The sequence below is a fragment of the Melanerpes formicivorus genome, unplaced genomic scaffold, assembly GCF_026170545.1.
Source record: "Melanerpes formicivorus ecotype bairdi unplaced genomic scaffold, bMelFor1.0.p_v2 SCAF_34, whole genome shotgun sequence".
NCBI lineage: Eukaryota > Metazoa > Chordata > Aves > Piciformes > Picidae > Melanerpes > Melanerpes formicivorus.
In genome coordinates this window covers 633,046-656,050 of record NW_027142386.1, presented here as the reverse complement: position 1 = coordinate 656,050, position 23,005 = coordinate 633,046, and the positions used below count along the sequence as shown (strand labels likewise).

General features: G+C 63.1%; 1 protein-coding gene across 3 annotated transcripts; it reads right to left on the bottom strand.

The window, feature by feature from the left end:
* Nucleotides 1-6,393: 6,393 nt before the first annotated feature.
* Nucleotides 6,394-22,676, bottom strand: MIDN (midnolin). 3 transcript variants are annotated; one of them, XM_068156258.1, is made up of 8 exons: nt 22,500-22,676; nt 20,082-20,307; nt 18,915-19,002; nt 18,396-18,458; nt 11,857-12,264; nt 11,176-11,308; nt 10,737-11,048; nt 6,394-7,649 (listed from the first exon to the last, which is right to left on the bottom strand). In XM_068156258.1, the coding sequence occupies exons 2-8, from the start codon at nt 20,297-20,299 to the stop codon at nt 7,387-7,389; spliced, it is 1,485 nt and encodes a 494-aa protein (XP_068012359.1). In that variant the 5' UTR covers nt 20,300-20,307; nt 22,500-22,676; the 3' UTR covers nt 6,394-7,386. The 3 variants fall into 3 exon arrangements, with proteins under 3 accessions (XP_068012359.1, XP_068012360.1, XP_068012361.1); XM_068156259.1 differs by lacking the exon at nt 22,500-22,676 and adding an exon at nt 20,928-21,029; XM_068156260.1 differs by lacking the exon at nt 22,500-22,676 and adding an exon at nt 20,413-20,814.
* Nucleotides 22,677-23,005: the final 329 nt, after the last annotated feature.

The following is a 23,005-nucleotide window of genomic DNA, read 5'->3' as shown; positions in this document are numbered from 1 at the left end:
GAGAGCGGTGTGGGTCTGGGGGGAGCGGTGTGGGTCTGGGGGGAGTGATGTGGGGCCCGGCCGGGGCTGTGGGGCAGGGCGGGGACAGCCATTCCTTGGTGGTTTTTTTTTCCCCTGGTTCAAAGTCAGTTCCTGGAATGTTTTTAATTCCAGGATCCCGCCCCGGCCTCCCCGCTGCACCCCCACCCCGGGGCTGCCTGCCCACAGCCCAGCCCTGTGGCACCACCGCCGCCTGGCATCTGGGCCCACGGGTGCCCTAGCCCCGGTGGATGCCCCAAAGCTGGGTGGTGTTGGGGGTGCTGCCTGCAGTCCCCCGTGGGAGGGGGGGCCGGGGCTCACCCCCCCCACGCTGAGACCCCGCTGCTGGCAGACTCTGTGTTCCCGACTGCTGCCAGGGACATGCCAGCAGCTCCTCGCCCACCCGGCGTCTGGCAGAGCTGTGCCAGCTCCGTCTCTCGCCAGCAGCCACCGCCCGGTGCCCCAACGAGTGGCAGGTGGCACTGTGTGGGGGGGGACGACACTATGGGGCTGGGGACTCCATCCCCACGCGGGGGGGGTGGGGTGGGGTGTCTCAATGCCACGGGAGTGCTGCAGTGGGCACTGGGCGAGCAGCCTGGCACATGCTGGCACGCTTGGCGCCGGGGGCGGGGGGATTGGTGCACACAGGTGGGCACGCGTGTGGCTGCAGGTGTGGGGGAGGGGGTTGCACACGCGTGTGCAAAGGCTGTGGTGGGGCTCTGCCGCGGGGGGTGGGAGGGGTTGTAGGGTGCAGTGGGGGGGTGGGCAGGGGGCTGGTTCTGCAGTGGCTGGGTGGGCAGGGGGCTGGTTCTGCAGTGGCTGGGTGGGCAGGGGGCTGGTTCTGCAGGGGGCTGGGTGGGCAAGGGGCTGTTTCTGCAGTGGCTGGGTGGGCAGGGGGCTGGTTCTGCAGTGGCTGGGTGGGCAGGGGGCTGTTCTGCAGGGGGCTGGGTGCACAAAGAGTCAAGGTGCAGCCCCCTTCCCTCTCCACCCCCCTCACATGCTTGTGCCGGGCGTGTGCCCCGCGGTGCCGCGGCTGTGGCCGGTGCCGTGGGTGTGTGCCAGGACCCACGGGTGTGCCGGGAGGGCCGTGGGAGCCTCCGTGGGTGTTTCCTGGCGCACCCTCCGCTGGGGGAGCTTGGGGGGTGGGGGGAGTGACCGGCTCCAACCCGCCCACACCCACTGAGCTTGGGAGGGGGACACCCCGGGGGTCCCTATCCCATTCCTGCCAGAGCCCACAGGCACCTGGCTGACCCCCGGTCCCCACCGCCCCCCAGTTAGGCTGCACCACGGGAGCAAAATATTTGTGCCCCCCCTCCCCCAGCCCCCCTGAGCTGTTCGCCAACCTGAGATTGGCACCGGGGAGGGGGCATCTACTCTGCCAGGAGGTGCAGAAGTAGGGGGGGAGTCCTGGGAGCTCACACTTGGGCACATCTCAACGTGCCCAACATAGCCCCCTGGCATGCACTCTGCCAACCTCTGCCCCGTGCATGGATGCACACCTCAAGGGTGGCACCGTTGCTGCCTCCCCCCCCACCCCAGCAGGCACCACACCACAGGTGGCACCGCTGCATTGCTCCATACTGGGAGCACTGGGCTGGCATGGTGCTGGTCCTACAGGGTGCCAGGTGCTGGGGGGCAGTGAGGAGGAGGCAGGAGGGGATGCCAAGGGGTGTGGAGTGCCCAGACGCTTGGGCTGGGCAGAGTGTGGGGCTGTGCCCGGCCTCACACCCCCAGCAGCGGCCCCCTTCCCCCCGCACCCCCCCCCACTTTATCAGCAGCATCTGGCGGGCGCGGGCAGGGTGATGTCAGGCAGGTGGCACGGAGCAGAGCGGCCTCCCGTGCCCCAGCTTGCCTCCTGCCGTGCCACAGACACCTCCTGGGGGTGCCCACGCTGCTGGGTGCTGTGCTGAGCTAGCCTGGGCCGTGCCATGCCGTGCCAGGCTATTCTGTGCCATACTGTGCCATGCCATGCTGTGCTATCCATGCAATATCATGCCATGTTGTGCCATGCCATGCCATGCAATGCCCTGCCATATCGTGCCACGCTGTGCCAGGCAATGCTGTTCCAAACCCGTCCATGCCATGCTGTGCCATGCAATGCCAGGCCATGCACACTCGTGTGCACTCCCACACCCTCCCTCTGGCACACGGGCACTCTCGTGTGCGTGCCCCACGCGTGCCCGGCTGGGCAGCCGTTGCCTTCTTCAGGCACTGGCAGTGGGCACAGGGAGCAGCTTCCCTTCCCCTTGCCAGATTTGGCCAGAGCTGCCCGGGCTGGGGGTGCCCGGCAGGGCGCGCCGGGGGGGTGGCACTGCCTGGGGCTGTCTGTCCCCGAAGTGACGTCAAAGCAGGCGCAGGCAGCACCGCCCGAGGTGGCACTTGGCACCGCAGCAACCTGAGCCACTTCCTCTGCTGCCCTGCGCTGCCTCCAGCGCTTGGTTGGCCCCAAGGGTGTGTGTAGGGGGGTTGGGGTCCAGTGAGGACCTCCAGCCGCACGGCCAGACCTTAGCACCCACCCCCCTCACCCTTCTCCAGCCGTGGGGAGAGGTAGCGGTGCCAGCTGGGCAATCCTGCCCCTTCCAGGGGGCATCCTGTGGGGCTCCTCTGCAGGGGCAGGGCTGGGGAATGTGGCACAGGGGCCATGGGCAAGGTGAAGGGGCCATGGGCAGCCACTTCTGCCCCCTCCCCAAATAACAGCCCCACAGCTCAGCTCTCCAATGCCCCAGGGACAAACTTCACCACACCTGAGGGTACCACTGCGCCACCCTGTATGGGGCACAAGAGGTGCTCCAGCCCGGTGTCCTCCAGCCGTGCCCAGTCCCTGGCACCCCCTCTGGCCCTCACAGCTTCCTCCTGGGGCCCCCAGGAGCCGATGGGGCTGGGTGAAGCAGGCGCCCACGAATGGGCTGGCACCGCCGTGTGTCCCCAAGGCCGCCCCGCACCCTCTGACCCCTCGTGGGGTGGAGTACAAGCCACAGGGAAACAAACCTGCAGCTGCAGGTGGGGAAACTGAGGCACGGCCGGGATTGAACCCAGGCATGGGGGTGGCAGCAGGTTTGTGGCCACCAACCCTCCGCCCCGGCCCACGGCCACCAGGCTGTGACGCAGGAGGGAGGTGCCAGCAGCCGGGGCCGGCCCAGCTGGTGGAACCAGCTCCTCAGGGCACGGCGGGCACGGCCAGGGGGGATGGGACCGGCTGCACCCAGTCGGCTGAGCACCACGGCTTGGGGTCCAGCACCCAGCCAGAGCTGGAAACACCAGCCTGGGCACACCCCCACAGCTAGGTGCCAGGGTGGGTGCCCAGGTCCCACTGGTTCTCAGCTTCTGGAAGGGTTGGGCAGCTCCAGCACCTCCAGCACCTCCCTCCCAGGGATTTTGGGTTCCTCTTCCTCCTGCATGTGTATGTGAGTGTGCATGGCTGGGGACACACGCACAGGGTCACACTCATGTCCACCAGCTCACACATGCCCATGCATGTATTGGGACCAGTGCTGCTCAATGCTTTCATCAATGACACAGAGGGAGACTGAGGCACCCTCAGCAGCCCCGCAGATGGCACCAAGCTGAGTGCTGCAGCTGGTAAGACTGAAGGACAGGATAGGAGCCAGGACTGGAGCAAGGGTGGGAGCCAGGCAGAATGACCTGGCTGGGGAGAACCTCAGGAGGTTGAAGAAAGCAAAGGGCAAGGTCCTGCAGCTAGGTTAGGGCAATCCTCACTATCAATCCAAGCTGGGGGTGATGAGGCTGAGAGCAGCCCTGCAGGGAAGGACGTGGGGTTGCTGGTGGGGAAGAAGCTGGGCAGGAACCAGCACTGACCAATGGCAGCCCAGAAGGCCAAGGAGAGCCTGGGCTGCATCCAAAGCAGTGTGGCCAGAGCTGGAGAAAGGGGATCCTGCCCCTCTGCTCTGGGGAGACCTCACCTGCAGGGCTGTGTCTAGCTCTGGAGTCCTCAACACAAGGACACAGACCTGCTGGAGAGGGTCTAGATCAAGGCCACAGAGAGGAGCAGAGGGCTGAAGAACCTCTGCTATGGGGACAGGCTGGGAGAGTTGGGGCAGCTCCAGGGAGACCTCAGAGCTGCATTTCTAAATCTGAGAAGGACCTGCAGGCAGGCTGGGGAGGGACTGCTCAGAAGGGGCTGTGGGGATAGGACCAAGGGGGAATGGTTTGAAACTGGAGCAGGGCAGAGGTAGGTTGGACCTCAGGAGGCAGCTCTGCACAGTGAGGCTGGGGAGACACTGGAACAGTGAGGTGGTTGAGGCTCCATCCCCTGGAGCCATTCAGGACCAGCCTGGCTGTGTCCCTGCGCAGGCTGCTCCGGCCGGGAGCTGTCCCTGCTCCCCGCAGGGGGCTTGGCCAAGCCGCCCTCGGGAGGCTTCCCCTTCGAGCCTGCTGCAAACCAGCAGCCGTTCACCGCAGCTCCCTTTCCCTCACTGGTCCAACCCCAACACAAGCCCCCGCCCCCTCTTACGCGACCCGGCTCCCCCCGACCCCCAGCAGTGAGCACAGGCACAGTTCTCATCCAGACTGCCCAAAAAAATTTATTTCAAAAAAATAAAAAATAAAATATTAAAGACCAGGGGGAAAAAAAAATCTTCTCTCCCCTCCCCCCCCTCCCCAACCCCTTTCTCTTCTTTCACCCTCCCCATTTTTTTTATACTTTTTTTTTTTCTCATCTTTGTTTTCATTTTTTCCCTTATTTAAAACACACACCAAAAAGAAAAAACAAAAAAAGAAAATAGTTTTGTTTTTTTACAGACAAAAAAGAAAAACACAGCACGGGGGGGGGGGAAAGAAGGGGAGGGGTGGGTTGGGGTTTTTGTGTTGTGGGGTTTTTTTTTTTCTCTCTCTCTCTTTATTTGCACAGATCTGAGGATAAAAAAAAATCGTGAAAAAAAAATTAAATTAAAAATGAAATTAAAAAATTAATTAAAAATAAAAATAAAATAAAAAAGAATATATTTTAAAATAAAATAAAAATAAATAAAATAAATTAAAAATAAAGATAAAATACATTAAAAAAAATAAAATAAAAAATAAAAATAAAATAAAATAAATTTAAAATAAAATAAATTTAAAATAAAAATAATGTAAAAATTAAAATAAAATTTAAAATAAAATTAAAGTAAAAAAATGAAATTAAATTAAAAATAAAAATAAAATAAAGTAAAATTAAGAATTAGAAAGAAAAAAATTAAAATGAAATAAAAAAATAAAAAATAATTAAAATAAAAGGAAAAATAAAATGAAAAATAAATTAAAATAAAATGAAAGATAAACAAAATGAAAAATAAAAAAGAAAAATTTTTAAAAAATAAAAAGAACATTTATAAAATTAAAAGAAATTAAAATTTTAAAAATTCAAAATAAAAGTTAAAGATAAAATAAAAAACTAAAATAAAATAAATATAAAAAAAACCAAAATAAAATTAAAAATGGGAAAAATTAAAACTAAAATAAGAAATTAAAAATTAAAAAATCCAAACTAAAATAAGAATCCAAACTAAAATAAAAATCCAAACTAAAATAAAAAACTAAAATAAAAATCCAAACTAAAATAAAAATCCAAACTAAAATAAAAATCCAAACTAAAATAAGAAATAAAAAATTAAAACTAAAGTAAAAATTAAAAAATAAAATATTAAAAAATGTAAAATAAAATTTTTAAAACGGGCAAAATTAAAAATAAAATAAAAAAATTAAGAATAAAATAAAAAATATTAAAAAATGTAAATTTTTTTTTTTTTTTTAAATGGGGGTTGGGAGGAGAAAGAAAAAAAAAAAAGAATGGAAAGAAGAGGAGGAATAATCTCTACAGCCTATGCAAGACTATGTCAGTATTGGCTCAGGTTGGGTCATTAATGTCTATAAATATTAAAGCCCCCCAGCTTGGGGACAGCCAGGACCAAGGACTGGGCTTAGTCATCACTTCTTTTTTTTGTTCTTTTTTATTTTTTTGTAACTATTTTTATCTTTTTTCTTATTTTTTTTTTCCCTAAACTTTCTTTAAGTTAAAAAAAAAAAAAAATAATAATAATAGGAAAAAAAAAAAATTCAATTCTTTATTCCACACACACCCCACCCCCCCCTCCCTCCCCTCTCCCCTCCCCTCCTACTCCCAACCCCCAGGGCAAGGGGCAGGGCAGGAGGAAGAGTCTGAACGACTCGGGAGGAGCCTTGGTCTCAAGGCGCGGAGGGGAGGTGCCACTTCTTTCACTCCCTCCAACAACACCGAAATAAAAAGACACCCCCAGCCCCCCCCCCCCCTCCACCCCGACCCCCCCCCCCTCAGAAAGGTTTTTCAAACCCACCCCACAAAAAAAAAAATCGAGCCCGATCCGCACCCCACCCCCCCACACACCCCTCCCACCCCCAAATCTCAACCCTGGCTGCGGCACCCAGGCACCCGTGGTGTCCCCCTCGGACCTCCTCCTCCGAGCCACTCCCCCCCCCTCCCCCAAAAAAGAGGAAGGGGAGGTCCCAGCCCCGCAGCCGAGCAATGCTACATATAGAAGGGAAGGAAAACAAACGGCCCCCAAAAAATCTGGGGTGGGGGAGGGAAGGGGGGGGGAAAACACACCCCAGCACCTCCAAAAGAGACTTCATCTCCTCCTGCCTGCACCGGGGGGGTTGTGTGTGTGGGGAGGATGCTGGGGGCGGGAAGGAGGCAGGGCTGGAGCCCACCCCCCCTCTGCACCCCTTTTCACAGCAAAGCAGCAGCTTTGATATCCCCCAGGGATCTCCCCCCACAACACCCCCTCCAGGTGCCAGGATCCTCACCTCTCCTGGCTGAGGAGGATGCAGAAGGAGGCTGCAACCCTCCAAGCACCAGGAGCCCAGCTGGGTGCTAGGACCCTTCCCTCCACCTCCCCTACAGCTCTCCTGGCTGAGGAGGATGCAGAAGGAGGCTGCCCCCATCCAGGTGCCAGGAACCCCCCCCCGCAGCTCTCCTGAATGAGGAGGATGTAGAAGGGGGGGGTCGAAGGCTCCTGCTTGCTCCTCCAGCTCCCCAAATCCAACCAGTTCAGGGTTGGGGGGGTGTGAGGCCATCCCAGCTGCTCCCCCCCTCTCCCCCCACGAAACGCTTCCCTGGAGCAGAGGCAGAAGTCAGCCCTGAGGCGTCCGGTCGCGAGGAGATGGCAAATCTTAAGAGGAGATCTGGCCCAGGACAACAGAAACGGCCACCAGCAGCCATGGGGGAGGGGCGGCGGCGATGATGGGAACCAGAGCATCCCCCACCCTCCCCCGGGGTGGGGGGAGGCGGGGGCAGTGTCCGTGGAGGCCCCCGGGGCGGCGGGGCGGGCCGGGGAGGAGAGGGATGGGGGAACAACTCCCCTCCCGCTTGGGGGGGCCGCCGGGCAGCGGCTTCTATGCTACGACAAACTCGGATTTGATGTCCGCCTTGACCTCCGGCTTCCAGACCGAGTCCTCGAAGTCGAGGTCCAGGCTGCCCTCGCTGGAGACGCTGCTGTTGCTGTTGGTGCGGCCGGGCTTGCGGTTGGGCAGCCAGTGGTAGGGGGCCCGGGCGTCCCTCCGAGCCTTCCTGCGCAGCCTCTTCTGCTGCAGCAGCAGCTGCAGCCGCTCCACCTTGCAGCGCGTGGCGCGGTTCTCCGTCTGCCGCAAGCGGTCCCCTGCAGCGGGCAAAGGGTGGCGGTGAGGAGAGGGCAAGGAAGGGGGCACCGGGGGCGGAGGACGGAGTCGCCGTCGCTGCCGTGCGGGGGCACCCAGCCAAGCAAGCAGCAAATGCGTACGGAGGGGCCGTGCAAGCCATGCCATCCCCCCACCGAGGTGCCAGCCAGCCTCCCTCTGCCATGGTGGTGCCAACCTATGGAGGAGCCATTGACCAACCCCATCCCCCATGGTGGTGCCAACCAGCCTCTCTCTGCCGTGGCGGTGCCAACCAGCTAGCAAACCCACATGAAGGGGCCAACTAACCTCCCTCTGCCGTGGCGGTGCCAACCCAACCCACACTGTCTGCCATGGAGGCACTGCTGACCAAGCCCATCGATCGTGGAGGTGCCAACCAGTCAATGCCATCCCTCATGGAGGTGCCAACTCAACTCATGCCATCTGCTATGGAAGCACTGCTGACCAAGCCCATCAATCGTGGAGGTGCCAACCAACCCACGGCAGCCCCCATGGAGGGGCAAACCAACTTCTATCTGCCACAGAGGAGCCAAGCAGCCAATGCCATCCCCCATGGAGGGGCAAACCAACCTCGTCTATCATGGAGGTGCTGACCAACCAATGCCAACCCCCCTCTGCCATGGAGTGGCCAACTGACCCCAAGCAGCCTCTCCACCAGGCCGGTTCTCACTGGGCAGGACCCATTGGTCTCACAGAGATGCATCTCCCCAGCGAGGGGGGCAGCGGTGCCAGCCCTGCCACTCCCCCTCCGCCACGGCACAGCAGGCGGCGCAGGCCTGGCCCTGCTGCGGTGTGTGGGAGGCTGAACAATTGGAGCTCCAGACGTGGGCTCCAGCGCTGGGAAAAGGGGGGGGAGGGAAGGGGGAAAAAGGGATCCTGCTCCAGAACAAACTTGGCTGGGAGAGAAGCTGTGGTGGGAGAGGACTGGGAGCACCAAAGCCATCTGCAGTGCCTGGGAGGGGTGCAGGGGGTGCCTCAGGACACAGTGAAGGGAATCATGGAATGAGAGAATTGTTTGGGTTGGAGAAGCCCTCTGAGAGCATCCAGAGTCCAACATCAACCCAGCACCACTGTGGCCACCAAACCATGGCCCCAAGGGTCATGGCCACATGGTTCTTGGACATTTCCTGGCATGGGGACCCCATCACCTCCCTGGGCAAGCCTGTGCCAATCCCTGACCACTCTGGCAGCAAAGAAATTGCTCCTCACCTCCAACCTAACCTTGTCCTGGCACAGTTTCAGGCCAGTTCCTCTCCTATCAATGTGATCCTAAGCAGAAGAGACCAACCCCCACCTCACTGCAATCTCCTCTCTGGGAGCTGCAATGAGGTCTCCTCTCAGCCTCCTCCTCTCCAGCCTCCACAATCCCAACCCCCTCAGCAGCTCTGCTTCCCTCCAGCCTTCAGATCCTCCCTTCCCAAGCCATCAGCACCAAACAAAGACCACATGAACCACACTGGGTGAACCCAGGGCCAGCCCCACACCCTACCATACCCTCACTGCTCAATGGGGATCTGAGGTGGTCCTGAGGGAGGGTGACAGAGCCCACCATGGCCACCCCCAATTCCTGTACCATACTCAAGCACCACCCTGGCACAGCCTCACCACACCAGGATCCCCCCCCAAACACTCCAGCATCACCCTTTGGATTACAGTAGGGGCAGACACCCAAAAAATGGGGGGGACAGAGCAGGGCACAAGGGGATAAACCCTCCCATAGCCCCAGACAGATCCTCCTGGGTGGGGAGAAGGGGGCCCTGGCATGGAGCAGAGCAAGTGCCACCAGATTTGGGCACTGCTTTTGGTGGCATTTTGCCCTTGCTGAGACTTTCATACTGGCACAAAGTCAGCAAGGGGCACCTGGGGGGCTCCAACTAAGCAGGGTGAACCCAGGCAGGGCTGGGGAGGGATTCTGACACCACAGAGGGGGGGGGGGGGGGAAGGCTTCCCCACACCCACACACCCTGCCCTGAGGTGCAGGTGGCCCTGGGGAGCTGCAGGGGAGGGCTGGCCATGTGGCACCCCCCAGACACGTCACTGAGTGCTGGGAGCCAGCACAGAACCACCCCCGGAGGGAGGGGATGCTCAGACCCCCCTGAGCCACGAGAGAGAAAAGGAAGAGAAAGCCCAGCAGGGAGGGTGACCTCCCCCCAGCTGCCACTGGCAGTTTCACTTCTTTTCTCTAAGCAAATTGTGGAGGGGGGGTGAGAAATATACACACACCAAGGCAGGCAGCTCCAGGCACTTCCCAGCCTCAGGGTGTGCAGGTGTGCACCCCAAAACCTGCCTGGGGGGTAGCCATGGGAAGCCTGGTGGGGTCCAGCCAAACCTACCCCCACCCTCAGCCTGGGGTTCATGAATAGGGAGGAGGGCAAAGAGCCAAAGCAACCAAAACGTCCACAGCAAGAACTCAGCACTGCCAGGGGAGGGGGGGACTGAGATGGGGACACCACAACCAACTGCCCCCAGCCATGCACTGCCAGGACTCCCCCCACCCTCCGTGGGGCCCTGTCCCTGTAGGGTTTGGGGGCTGGTGGAGAGACTGGAGCAGGATCACCAGGTCCCTGGGGGTGCTGCTGGTTGTCCCCCACCCCTGCAGCATCCCTTTGCCTCACAGAGACCCTGCAAACCTGTAGAGCCACCTTCCTGATTGACATCTGTTAATCATTCAGCTCCCCCATCCTGCAGGGTAGAGCCCTGGTACACCTCCCCTGGCACACCCCCAGCTGTGCCAGGACAACCAAGTGGAGGAAACATCTAAACCCCAACCCCCTGAGTGACCCCCACACTGGGCTCCGCAGGGGCTGGCATGGGGTGAGCCTGTACACAAGGAGGGGGAATAACAGCTCTGCCCTGGCTAGGGAGGTGGCTGCAGGGGGTCCCCAGACCCAATCCCAACCACCTCCAGAGGCACTGCCCCAAGGACGCCAAGCAGGAGTGCCAGGCTCCCACCGTAGAACCCTGGCACCGCCACTCGAGGTCAGCCCAGCAAGGAGCAGACTTCCCCCAAGGGCTGGCACCCTCCCTCCCCCTCCCCCCATGTGACAGGGTGGGCACCCCCCAGGGCTTACCACTGGGCTTGCACATCCGGATCTGGCTTTGGCACTGGACGACAGGGTGCAGGGGCGGCGAGGCCGCGGCCGCCGGCAGCGCCTCTGAGGTAGTTTTGGCGGAGAGGTCCGGGGAGGCTGGAGGCGAGGAGGGAGAGGAGGAGGACGAAGAGGAGGAGGAGAACTGCGTCTGGCAGCGGAGCTGTGTCAGGGACTGGGGCATGCCCTGGTAGTGTCTGGTGGCACTGAGGAGGTCGTTCAGGATCTGCAGGATGGTGCCAATGTCTCGCCGCGGCCGCCCGCTGCTGTCCTGGCAGTTGGGGTGCAAAGTGCCTGTGGGGAGGGAGGGAGGGAAGGGTGAGATGAGCCAAGCTGCTTCCCCCACGAGGGATCCACGGCCCCAAACCCCTTCCTGCCACGACCCCCCACACCCTCCCAGGGAGGCTGAAGCATCACCTACCGGAGAAGGTCCCTGAGAAGACCCCAGGCGCGTGGTTGACGAAGCTCTCGATGACTGCCCCTGGCTTGCGGGAGCGGGCGGTGGGGGCTGGGCTGCTGCCAGGGGAGCTGCTGCTGCGGGTGCCACAGTCCACCTAGGGAGGGCAGGAAGAGACATGAGATCATCCTCCAAGCACAGCACCCCCCAAGCCCCAGTTGGGTCAGGCCTGAAATGCACCCCCTGCCCACCCCCACCCCACCAGCAACCCCAGGCAAGAAGCGAGGTCCAGCAGGTGCCACCAGCCTGAGTTTTAGGGGGATACAGAGAACTGAGGCCGTCCCTCCCCCTCTGTATGTTGGTGTCTCCCCTGGTGGTCACCCCCTCCCCCAGGCTGGTTCTGCTGTGCAAGAAGGAAGCAGCTGGGAGCAGCTGAGGATGAGCACAGCAAGAAGCTGGATTGCACCCTGCCCCTGAACTCTTCTCCAGACCTTGGTGGGGCACTTTGCAAGCCAGGCAGGGAACCACATGCAAGGACACAGAGACAGGGAAACCGACGCAGGGGAGGACACAGCCACAGCAGAGCAAGAACCTGGACTGCACCCTGCCCCTGAACCCCTCCCCCGACCTTGGTGGGCAGGGACACTTTGCAAGCGAGGCAGGGGACCCCGAGGCAGGGGAGGGCACAAGCAGAGGCAAGCTCACCTCGGAGCAGGAGGACACCACGCTGCTGTTCACCGTCTGCGCGCTGGCTCCGTGCGACCGGAACACGCCGGCGGCGACCGGGGCGGCGTGGGGAGCGTTACAGTACACGGGGGGGGCCGGGGCAGAGGCCGCGGGGCTGCTGGGAGCCGGGCTCTGCTGGCAGCTGGGCACCACGGGGATGCGGGAGAAACCGGAGGCGGAGCCAGCGCCGCCGCCGTGCAGCGTCCGGCAGTGGGGGCCGGCGGCGGCGGCGGCAGCCCCGGGCTCGCCGCGGCTGGCGATGAGGTGGCGGTGCTGGAGCTGCCCGGTGCTCTGCTGGGCTGCCAGCTGCAGCTGCACGAACATCATGTGGTCGCCCACACGCAGCGCCAGGGTCAGCGGCGACCGGCCCGACAGGAAGTCGTTGACCTGGAGAGACAAAGAAAAGATCCCTGGGTGAGGGACTCCGTATAGGACCGGGGGGAACAGAGCAAATGTGGAAGCGGGGAGATGCAGACTGGACGTTAGGAAGAAGTTCTTCCCCAGGAGGGTGGTGAGAGACTGGCACAGGTTGCCCAGGGAGGTGGTGGAAGCCTCATCATAGAATTGTCAGGCTTGGAAAGGGCCTCAAGGCTCAGCCAGTTCCAACCCCCCCTGCCATGGCCAGGGACACCTCACATCAGAGCAGGTTGCTCACAGCCACATCCAGCCCAGCCTTAAAAACTGTAGCCCCCCCCCCCTCTTTTCCCCCAACTCTCAGGTCAGGGGTCAAGCCATCTGGGCAGCAAAAGGGGTGACCCCCTCCCTGCAGCCCTTTCCCTGGCCCTCAGCTGTGCCAGCCTGGCAGGCAAGAGGGCAAGCCCGGCCAGTGTCCCCAGGCGACCCCAGGCTGGTGCCAGCTCCATCAGCTGACAGCACCAGGGGTGGTGGTGGGGGGAACTTTTCTCCCTCCCAGCACAAAAGGGCCCTGCCCTGGCTGCCTGCCCTCCCCGGCGGTGACCCTGCTGTGGCTGGGTGCTCCTGCCAGTGCCCAGCGGGCAGGGACGGGCAGGGGCCACAGCTGGGGCCACAACCTGAGCACTGCTCCTCCAGCCAGCCCAGTGCCAGCGTGAGGAGGGGCTGCCCCCCCCCGCCTCCAGCATAGGGAACAAGCCAGGGAGGGTGCAGGTGAGGACATGCCAGGGCCCTGCTGTGTCCACTGCCATGATTTGGGAGGATCAGGCTGGGGATGGGCTGCATCTCCCCACCACCACCACACTGCCCTGCCCAATGCAATCCAGGACATGACACCAGGCCTGGCAGAGTGGCTGCACAGGCAGGATTTGACCCCTGCCCACCCTGGCAGCCTCTGGCACAGGCAGGTGACGGAGCAGCTGCAGCACAGAGACAAGACATTCTGCCCAGGTCCTGGCTGGGCAGGAAGAGGTTAGGGGACAACAAAGCACCCCCCTTCCACCCCCCACTCAAACCCCCAACACCTGCTGGCCCCACCAAGCACACCCACCCTAGGGGGGTTGCATAAATCACTCAACATCCAAGAAAGAAGAGACCTCTACCCCCCCAGCTGGGGGGGGACACACGCTCCTAGGGGGCTGGGGTAGCACCCCCTCCCCTCAGGTACTTTCCCATATGCTGCTGGGGGTCAGCAGGGGGTGGGGTGGTGGTTTGTGCCTCTTCCCCACCCCCAACCCCCCCATCCTGCCTGGCTAAAGGGTGCAGGCTCCCACAGCAGCAGGGCTGTGGGCAGGACACCAGGTCACAGCTAATGGGGATGACGCCAGCACTGCCACTACCCCTCCCTGCCCCCCTCCAACCACCATCACCCCACCCCCCCCAGCAAAGCTATTCTGGGGCGCAGCCAGGCCTGGCTTTCCCAGCCTGTCACGTGCAGCACCCTGCACAGCTCCTGGCACACATCACCCACCCACAGCCCCCCCCCCCCCCCCCCCACCACCAGCAGCAGCACCTCGGGGCACAGCCATCACCCACGGCGGCACCACCAGGTGAGCGCTGGCCCCGAGCGGGGGAGCCGACCGCCTTGCATCCATCCCTATCCCCCTTGCCAGCCAGGGGGTTGGCATCCCTACAGAGCATGCCCACCCCCCCCTCTAGCCCCCCCCCCAGCCCCGTGGCAGCTCCCCCACGCCCGGTTCCAGCGGAGGTTGACTTCTGAGAAGCCGTGGGAAAAGCAGCTTTAAAAATACCACCGGCAAAGCCCCGAGCGTGTCAGGCGGAGGCTGCAGAGGAAGAGGTGGGCGTGAAGGAGACTCTGCAGCCCTGGACACTGAGGTTATGGGGCGAGGGGGTGGGAGAGGACAGCAGGGAGGGGTGGGGAGGGGGTTGGGGAGGACACCACACCGTGCACACAGAGATCTGTGCTGCCCGCACGCAGCACCCGACCGCAGGGCAGCGTCGCCCCAGCCCCGTCCTGCCCCCATGGCACAGCCTCTGCCTGGCTTTCCCTGCCCGCAGCAGCTGGGCATGGGCTTGCACCCAGCTGGCAGCCCCGTTCTTGCCACCCCACTTCCAGCCCCGGGGTCAGCAGTGCTGGGTGGGAGCCCAAGGCAGACCCTGCAGCAGGCAGCGGTGCCAGGGCAGGCAGCGGCAGCTACCCGCAGCCCCACAGCTCTGCTGGGCCAACCCCAGCCCCGCTGCTGCAGGTGGGGCATTGCCCACAGGGCACAAACACAGACCCCCCCCAAAAACCAGGTGTGTTCTCCCAGCTGCAGTGCAGAGGTCATGCTTGGGGACAAGGAGCAGCCAGCCCCTGCCAGCCATGCCCAGGATGAGCAGGGCAATTCCTCTCCTTCCTCCCAGCAAGATCCAGACTGGGGACCACTTGCAGGCCTCCCAGGGGAGGCAGCACCCACAGCAGCTCCTGCCACCCTCTGCCAACCCCAGCTGCTCTCACCCTCCCCAGGGGCGGGGGGGGGAGCCCCACACACCTCCCTGGGGCCCCCCTGACGTCAGCTGGCACCCGAGGCCGCCTCCTGCTCCATCTGACTCACACCTGCCTGTGCCCTGCCTGACCCCCACCAGCGCTGGCAGAAACCAGAGCACACCAAACCCACAACAAACCCATCCTGCCAGCTCCTTGGCAGTGGCACTGGAAACATCCCCTTCCTCCCTAGGCATGGGGGTCCTGTGCTCCCACCCTACTGCACCCCCACCCAGCTGAGCCGGTTTGGCCCCTGGGGAGCCCCAGGCAGGGCAGGCAGCCCAGTGGGAGCTCAGCTGAGCTCTGGGGCTCCCAGCACCCACCCCCACCCTGCTGGTAACCCCCCCCTCACCTCCCCCCAGGCAAAACCAGGCCGCTCCAATGCAAACATGTCCCACCCAGCCGCCCGCTCGCTCGCCCGCCCACGCTGCCCAGGGAGGACCCTGTCCCTCCCAGCTGGCACCGCCACAGGGACTTGGGCAGCTCCCCACCAAGGGAAACTGGGGCCACTGGGTGCCCCAAAGCCTCAGTGCTCAAGGCTGGGGGGAAGGGGAGCAGGGGAGGGCTCCTCTGGTGCTCTCCCACCCCCCCCTGCAAGGGGATCTGGCTGCAGCGTGCCGGGCTGGGGGCCCACGGGGATGGAGCAAGTGTCTCCAGGCTGCTGCTCAGCGAGGAGATGACTCAGAGAACTCTCTGCATTCCCACCTCCTGCCAGCGCCTGGCCCCGCGTCACCCCAGCCCCAGACACCCCCAGTTCCAACCCCCCCCCTCCCCCCATGACGCCAGAGAGCAGAGGATGCCCCTAGCCAGCCCCTCTGCCCTGAGTGGGGAGGGCAACACCACCCCACCCCCCAAAACCAAACCCCAAACCAGCTCAGGCAAGCTGCCCTGCTTTGGTTCCTGGCAGATCCACATCAGAGCAGGCTGGCGGGGGGGGAAGCAGGAAATGTGTGTCCCCCCCAAGTCCCTGCACACGCTCCAGCTGGGCACAGCTGCAGCCAACAGCCGGCTCCCACTTGTGCCACCGCTGCAGGGCTTTCACCATGCCAAGGAGGGCAGAGGCCACAGCCCTCCAGCCGCATTCCTTTGGCTGCAGCACCCCCCCAGGCTGGCTGGGCAGGATGTGGCCCTAGCCTGTCCTTCCCCCCCACCCCCCCCCGCCGCTCCCCACCAGCAGGCAGAGGGACCGGGAGGGTGGGGGGGGGGGGAAGGAAGAGCTGAGGCTGCAAGATCCGATGCCAGCTGCCCGCTGCCGTGGGCACAGCTCCCTGGAAAGCGGGGGCAGCTGCCAAGCGTGCCCAGCGGAAGGAAGCCCTTCCAGGAAGGACACCCCCCACCCCTCACCCTCCATGTCACCTCCTGTTTGAGGCACCTGGGCAGCTGAGGGGGTGGCAGCAGCACCCCAGTTTCCCCTCACCCCCCAGAGGAAGCCGGCGCAGCTCTCCCTGCGCTGCCGGAGGATGCATGACGCAGGCAGAGCCTGAGCAAAGCATGAATGAGAGGAGTGGTTTCCTGCCCCCCCCCCCCTTCTCCCCTCCCCTCCCCTCCGCCCCCCCAGGTGCTGGCAGTTCCTCCTGCACAGCCCCAGCTTCCTGAATCACCGACCCGGCAGGAACCTGCAGTGGGCAGGGAGGTGCCAGAGCTGCTGCTTCCCACAGCCAGCAGCTGCCCGCCGCGGCACGCCCGCGCTGCCAGGCCCCCAGCCCTGCCGGGCCCCCAGCCCTGCCTGCCACTGCCTCCAGGGCACCAACTGGGTGGCACACGTTTGGCCCTCCAAGCCGCAGCCCACCTGCCCCTGCTGTGCTGCGCTGGACAGGGCACCCCGCGGTGGTGGGAGCCATGCTGGGCATCACAAGCCCCCACGGACACAAAGGGTACCCTAAAGCCACACAGCCCCCCCTGGTTCTGAGCAGCTCTATGGCTTCCCAGGAACATGCCCACAATGCTGCCCCATGCCAGTGGGCAGCTGCAGACCCTCTGCTTGAAATGGCTGCAGCCTTGAGGTGCACCAAGACCCCCAGGGGTGGGTGGTGAGAACCAGTTCCCTCCCACAGCTCTGCACCCTGACAGGGACAGGCAGCACCCTGCAAGCAAAGAGAGCTCCATGGGGACCACAAGCAGTCCCCTCCCACAGCTCTGCACCCCTGACTGGAATGGTTAACACCCTGCGAGCAAAGCAGGTTCCATGGGGACCAGAACCAGTCCTCTCCCACAGCTCTGCACCTCAACCGGGACAGGCAGCACCCTGAAAGCAAAGCAGGCTCCGTGGGGGACCCTGGTAGGGGACAGCAGGGACAGAAGCCAGCCCGTGGTTGGCTCCCAGCTCACCCTTTTGGCCCAGGCAGGGTTAAACCAACTGTCGGGGGTCAAGGTCATGCTGGGCAGCCAAGGGCACCAGAGAAGGTGCCCAGGTGCAGGGCCACATCCCCATGGAGGTCAGAGGGCCACAGCCATGTCCCCACTGAGCCTCTTTGTCCAAGCTGCACCACAGCAGGAGCTTGAAGCCCCTTTCTCCAAATCCACTAAGGGGTGGGGGTTGGGGTTAGAAACCAAACAATACTTTCCCCACCCCCACCCCCTCCCCCATAAAACCCACCTCTGAGAAAATAAGGAGGAAATAAAGCAAACAGCTGCAGCTTTGGCCAGAGAGGAAGGGAAGAGTTCAACAGCAATAATAAAGGGACTGAAAACAAAGACGCCGGAGCCTGCGTGGCTTTGGGGGGGGTAAATTCCACCTTGGCAGCAGCACCAGCCTGGGCTCACCCACCAGCCCTGGCAACGCTTCCTCCCCACACCAGGGTGAGGACCCCCCCCACCCCCCTCGCCTCCCACCCCTCCCCCATCCACCCTCACACCTCCCACGCCGCCAGCCGCCCTGCCAACAAACTTCACACTTCTCAAACACAGCTCCCACCGACGCCGCCACTGCTGCTGCTGCTGCTGCCACCCCTGTGCACCCCCAGCTGTGCCCCCTCCTCTCCTCGGCACCCACTGCCCAAGGCCGGCGAGCAGGCACACGGCGAGCTGCACAAGACGCTGGGCATGGCCAATTCCACTCCCCCCCTACCCCCCCACCCCTCCCCCATCAAGGACGGCTCCAAGGGTAAGGGGGATGAGGCTCGGCGGGTGCTGGGAGGAGACTCTGCAACCCCCAGAGCCTCCCAGTAGCCCCCAGGCGGATGCAGACCACCAGCCCTATCCTTGCCCTGGGGGGTCGGGGGTGGGGTTGCAGCCCTACGGCCCTGGGCAGGGCACCGAGGCCACCCCTGCTCTGCCGCCGACCTGCTTCGTGACCTTGGGTGAGTCACGGTCACCTCCCTGCGCCTCTGCCCTCCCCGGCTCGGGGCTTGTTTGGGCTGCCAGCAGCTGCTGGCGTGGGACCTCCCTGCGCTGGGTGCTGCACAGGATGACGGTGCCCGCCCCGGGGCACCACCCTCAGCGTTCCCAACCCCTTCACGAAGGTGAAACTCAAAACGGAGGAGGCACCAAAAAAAAAAAGGTAGCATCGAAAGCTTTGGGGAAGGGGACAAAGAGACCGATCAGAGCAGCACCTTTTACCCACCCCTCAACACGCAGCACCCCCACCGGAGCCCTCCTTTGTCTCGGCAGCAAAGGTTCTCACCTGAGTTTCAGTTAAGCTTTCCAGAGCTTGCATCACCGACTGTTCTGGTCTGGATGCCTGGGACTGGAGAGGGGGAAGGGGTGGTGGTGGGGGGAAAACACACACACAAAAAAAATCAAATCAGAAGGAGGTGGTGGTGAGGGGTGGGGGGGGGGGGAGGAAAAAGAGGAGGGGTGGGGGATTAACATTACAAATGCAGAGAAAGAGGGGGCGTCTGTGCGGCAGGAGGGGAGGGCTGACATGTCACTTCCACTATTTTCTACACCAGCCCTGAGAAAAGCAGCTGAAATATTAAACCCTCTCTGCCTCGGCTGCCTTTGGCGTGCCCGGCGCTGCCTCCTCAGCGAGGGCTGGGCAGCGGAGCCCTGGGGCTGCCAACACATCCTCGCCCGGGGCTTTAATAATAGATGGGGACGAGTGGGAGGGAAGGCAGGGAAGGGGGGGGGGGGGGGGGGGAGGAAAAGAAAGAAAAGAGGTAGAGAAGGAAGAAGGCTGTAAGGAAAAAAAAAGGCCTCTTACCATCAAGCCAGCCTCCACGGTGGGCACCAGCGTCAGCTTGCTGCCTTCCATGACCCCCAGGTCCTGCAGCTTTCCAGAACTGAGGCGGCTGGAGTTGGGGGGAGGGAAAAGAGACCAAAAGCAAGGTCAGTGCAGCCCCAGAGACGTGCACGCGTATGGGTGGGCCCCAGGGGACCAAACCGCACCCCCCCCCCCCCCCTCCAGGTATCCCCCACCCCAAGAGTTTCCAAGCCCTGACAGGCAGGAAGGAAGATCCCAGCACCCTCAGATGCTTTTACCCCAGCTGCCCCTTGCACCCCCGGGGGTAAGGGGGGGATGCGCCCCGTGCTAGGGGTCCCTTGCTCCTTGCAAAGGGGGCTGGGGGGTCTGGCAAGATGAAAGAGACAATGAGGAGCTAGGGAGGCTGCGGAGCTTTGTGGCACAGGAAATCTGCCCACGGAGGCGGGATGGTGGTAGAGAAACTAGGACCAGCCTGGGGTGGGCGGCAACGGGGAAGTGTCCCCCGGTAGGTGCCGGCAGATGTACCAGGTCGTTCCCCCGCTCCTGGGGAGACTCTCCAAGTTACTTGGGCCCCGCTCCACGCAAGGCGGGGGGTCGCGCAGCCCACTCGGGCCGGGTCTTGGGCAGACAAAGGACCGACCCTCCCCAACCCCCCCCCCCTTTCCCCAGCCGCCCCCGGCCCTCCCAGCGCTGGGGGGGGGAGGAAGGCGGGCCACACCGTCGCCGAAGTGGAGCCCAGAACAAAGGGCAGGGCCCCCGCGGGGCACGGCCGGGACCCGCCGCCCACAAAGAAGCCCCGGCAAAGGCCGAGCGAGGGGGCGGCGGCCGCGCTCCGGTCCCCGGCACGGCCCGGAGCCTCCCCCCACCTCCCTCCCTCTCCTCCTCCTCCCTTCCTCCCTCCTTCCCTCCGCCCCGACTCGCCCCCGCCCGCGGCCCCCCGGGCTGCTTCCCCCCCGCCCCGACCCGCAGAGGAATGGGGCCAGGCAGGGGGAAGGGGGGCGGGAGCCTTTGTGCGGTGCCGAGCCCGGTGTGAAGGGGCCGCCCCCGCGCCCAGCCCCGCTACCGGGAGGGGCGGGGGGGATGGGGACCCCGACGGACACCGTCTCACATCCCCCCCCCAATTCCCATTCCGACCCCCCCCCCCCACGCACACTCCCCGAGCCCTACCTCTCTTTGTGCAGCAGCGCCAGCCGCTCCTTGGGCACCTTGAGGCGCTGGGACAGGCGCCTCTTGAGCCCTTCCACCGTCTCCTCGGCGGGCACGGAGAGCTCATAACGAGTCCCGGTGGTCGTGTTGATGTAGAGGTTCATGGGGGGATCGTTCGGGACCACCTCGCAGGCGGGAGCCCCGCGGCTGCAGCTCCTGGCGCTGGGCTGCGGGTCCATCCGCCGAGCTGGTGGGAGTAGGGGAATGGGGGGGGGGAAGCGGCGGTTGGTGCCGGGGAGCGGACAAAGGAGGGAGCGGGGCCCGCTCCGCCGCACGCCCCGCCGGTACCCACGGGAACTCCGGTTCCGCTGCGAATCCTCCGGGAAGTACCGGGTTGGGTGGGTGGGTAGGTAGGTAGATGGTGGAGGCGGGGGGGGAGGGGGCGATCCCCGGTCACCAACCGGGCCCTCCGCGGCCCAGGCAAAAAAAAATATATATAAAAATCTATATATATAAAAAAAATTGTCCGTTCTCCTCCCGCTCCGCCGGTTGCTGGCGGGGCGGCGGCGCTAGCTGGCTGCGGGAGGAGGGAGGGAGGTAGAGGGGGGGTGTGGAAGCAGTGCTGCCTGCCCGCTGCCTGCCCTGCCTGCTGCCTGCCCTCTGCCTGCTCGCTGCCCGCCCTGCCCGCCGCCTCCTTTCTTTCTCCTCTCCGTGCTCGACTCTTTCAGTGCGGGGTTTCTGGGGGCGGGGTGCGGGCCCGGAGGCCACGGCGAGGGGCGGGGAGCGCGGAGGGAGGACGCTTCGTTTCCCCCCCCCCCCCAACCCCGAACCCTCCTCTCTACACACACCCACCCCCCGCACACCCACCCCGCTTTTCTCTTTAGGGCCGGACCCGCCGAACCGGCAGCCGCCGCCGCCGTCGTGGAAGCGCCGAAGGGGAGGGGGGACGACACGGGAACCGGGGAAGGGGTGGAAGGAGGTGGGGGAGCAGCGTCCCGCGGGCGGGGCCTCGCCCCTCATTCACTCCGGCTCCCTCGGCAGCGCTAACCAATGAGAGAGCGTCCAGCTCCCAGACATCCGCGGAGGCAACCAATAGAAACCTAGTGCTAGTTTCCCACGTGGCTTATTGGGAGGAGCTGGATTTTTTCCCGCCCACGCGGCCGCCGTGGCCACGCCCCCTCCCACGCCAAACCCCGCCCCCTCCCCCTTCGCTGCGCGCGCGCTCTCGCGCCGCGCCTGGAGCCATTCATAATCCTGGGGCCGCACAACAAAGGGGGCCTCGGGGCAGCGGCGGGGATGGGGAGGGGGGTGCTCAGGTAGTGCTGCAGGGCTCCTGGGTCCGATAAGGGCCCGGCGGCACTCACTACTCGCTGGGGAGGTGGTCTGCCCCTGCCCCGGGGTCGATATTGGGATGCAGAGCCCGGGGGAAAAGGAGGAAGGGAAGGGGGGGCTCCGCTGTTGCGGAGGGGTGAAGGCGGGACACGGGCAAGGCAGCGACAGCAGCCCACAGCTTTGCGGTGGGGGCGGAGAGAGGCCCCCGCACCGGAGGAGGCCGCAGCGGGAGGGAACTGCCCGCGGGGACGGGCGGGAGCTGGAGCCCCTGGAGATCAGTGACGCGGGGACACCGAGGCGGAAAGGGCGGGGGGGGACGGGACACGCAGAGTCACCAGCGACCGGTCACACCCGCCTGGTCACGCTCCCGGTGACGGCGTTACAGCCCAGATACGGGGCTGAACCAGCTACCGACAACCCGCAGCAGCGACCCCCGACCCAGCGCGCTCCCCAGCCGCTACTGCCAGACCGCAGCCCCGGGGCCCCGTTGCCCTCACCGGCGGTGGGGAATCCGGGGGGGCCCTATGAGTCAGCAAAGCGCGGGCGCCCTCTGCTGGCCCCGCCGCGCCCTCCTGCGCCCGAGGGGACCAGCGGAGCGGGGGGGGTCCGGGAAGCCTTTGCCGAGACACCGGAAGCTCGACAGCTGTGCGCCCCGGGGCTGCTGCCTTGTGCGCCGGTACCCAAGCGAACCAGCCTGGGCAGGGCCCCCCACACCTCGGTACACTCGGTCTGCGGGCGAGGGGACGCTCCTCGAGTAAGCGGTGGAAGCAGAACGGGGAGCTCCCACACCCGGGAAGCCGCGCTCGGGGTCTTCGAGACGAGGGGAACCCGTGCCCCCAGGGCGAACAAAGCCCCGAGTCACCGCGGATACGGAGGGTCCCGGCGTGGGGGAAGCGGTCGCGGACCCCCCTGAGCGGGTGGGTTCTGCCGTGTGTCTCCTGCCCCAGGGGAGCGGAGCCACCTCACCCGCTATGGGAATAGCGAGCGAACGCAGCCCCGGTCCACAGGCCCCTTCCCCACAGCCCGGCCCGGGAGCCCTCAACCCCCTATTTTCCGCTCCTCCGACGGCCCGCCGGTCCGCCCGCAGTCAGCCCCGGTTGCACTCACCGAGCCCGGAGAGTGGTCCCGCGGTTCCCCGGCGCGGCTGGAGCTCAGTTTCCTCCGAAGGCAGAGGAAAGAAAAAAAACACACACCCACGAAAGATCCAGGAGGGGGGTAGCGGGAGGAGGGTCACGTTGCTCTGCTGTGTCGTGCCCCCTCCCGAGCGCTGGAGCCGGTCCGAGCTCAACCCTGACGCGGAGCTGCTGGGGGAGGTGCCCCAAGTTTTATCCCGCACCGCCCGGGGTGGAGCCTGGCAGGGGCAGGGACCGGCCTGGCCCCAGCACCGGCCCCAGCAGTGGCCTGGCCCCAGCAGCGGCCTCAGCGGGACCCGCAGGTGACGCGCCCACACCTGTCCCCGGGGTGGGGTCCCTGCCCTCGCCCCCTACCCAGTCCCTGCTGCAGGGCGGGGTGGGAGGTGTCCTCGTTCCTGGTCCCCTTTCCGGCTCCTGCAACCGGGGCCCCTGCTCTGAGTCCCCTTACTCCCGGTGTTCTCCCCCGGAGCTGGGGGGTTC

Bases quoted from the DNA above. Each gene is read 5' to 3' on its own strand.
- MIDN (XM_068156258.1), bottom strand. From the start codon at position 20,299: ATGGACCCGCAGCCCAGCGCCAGGAGCTGCAGCCGCGGGGCTCCCGCC. The intron at 19,003-20,081 runs GTAGGGCTCGGG...CCCCAACTCCAG, and splicing joins GCGCTGCTGCACAAAGAGAG to CCGCCTCAGTTCTGGAAAGC. The intron at 18,459-18,914 runs GTAAGAGGCCTT...CCCCCTCTCCAG, and splicing joins CCGTGGAGGCTGGCTTGATG to TCCCAGGCATCCAGACCAGA.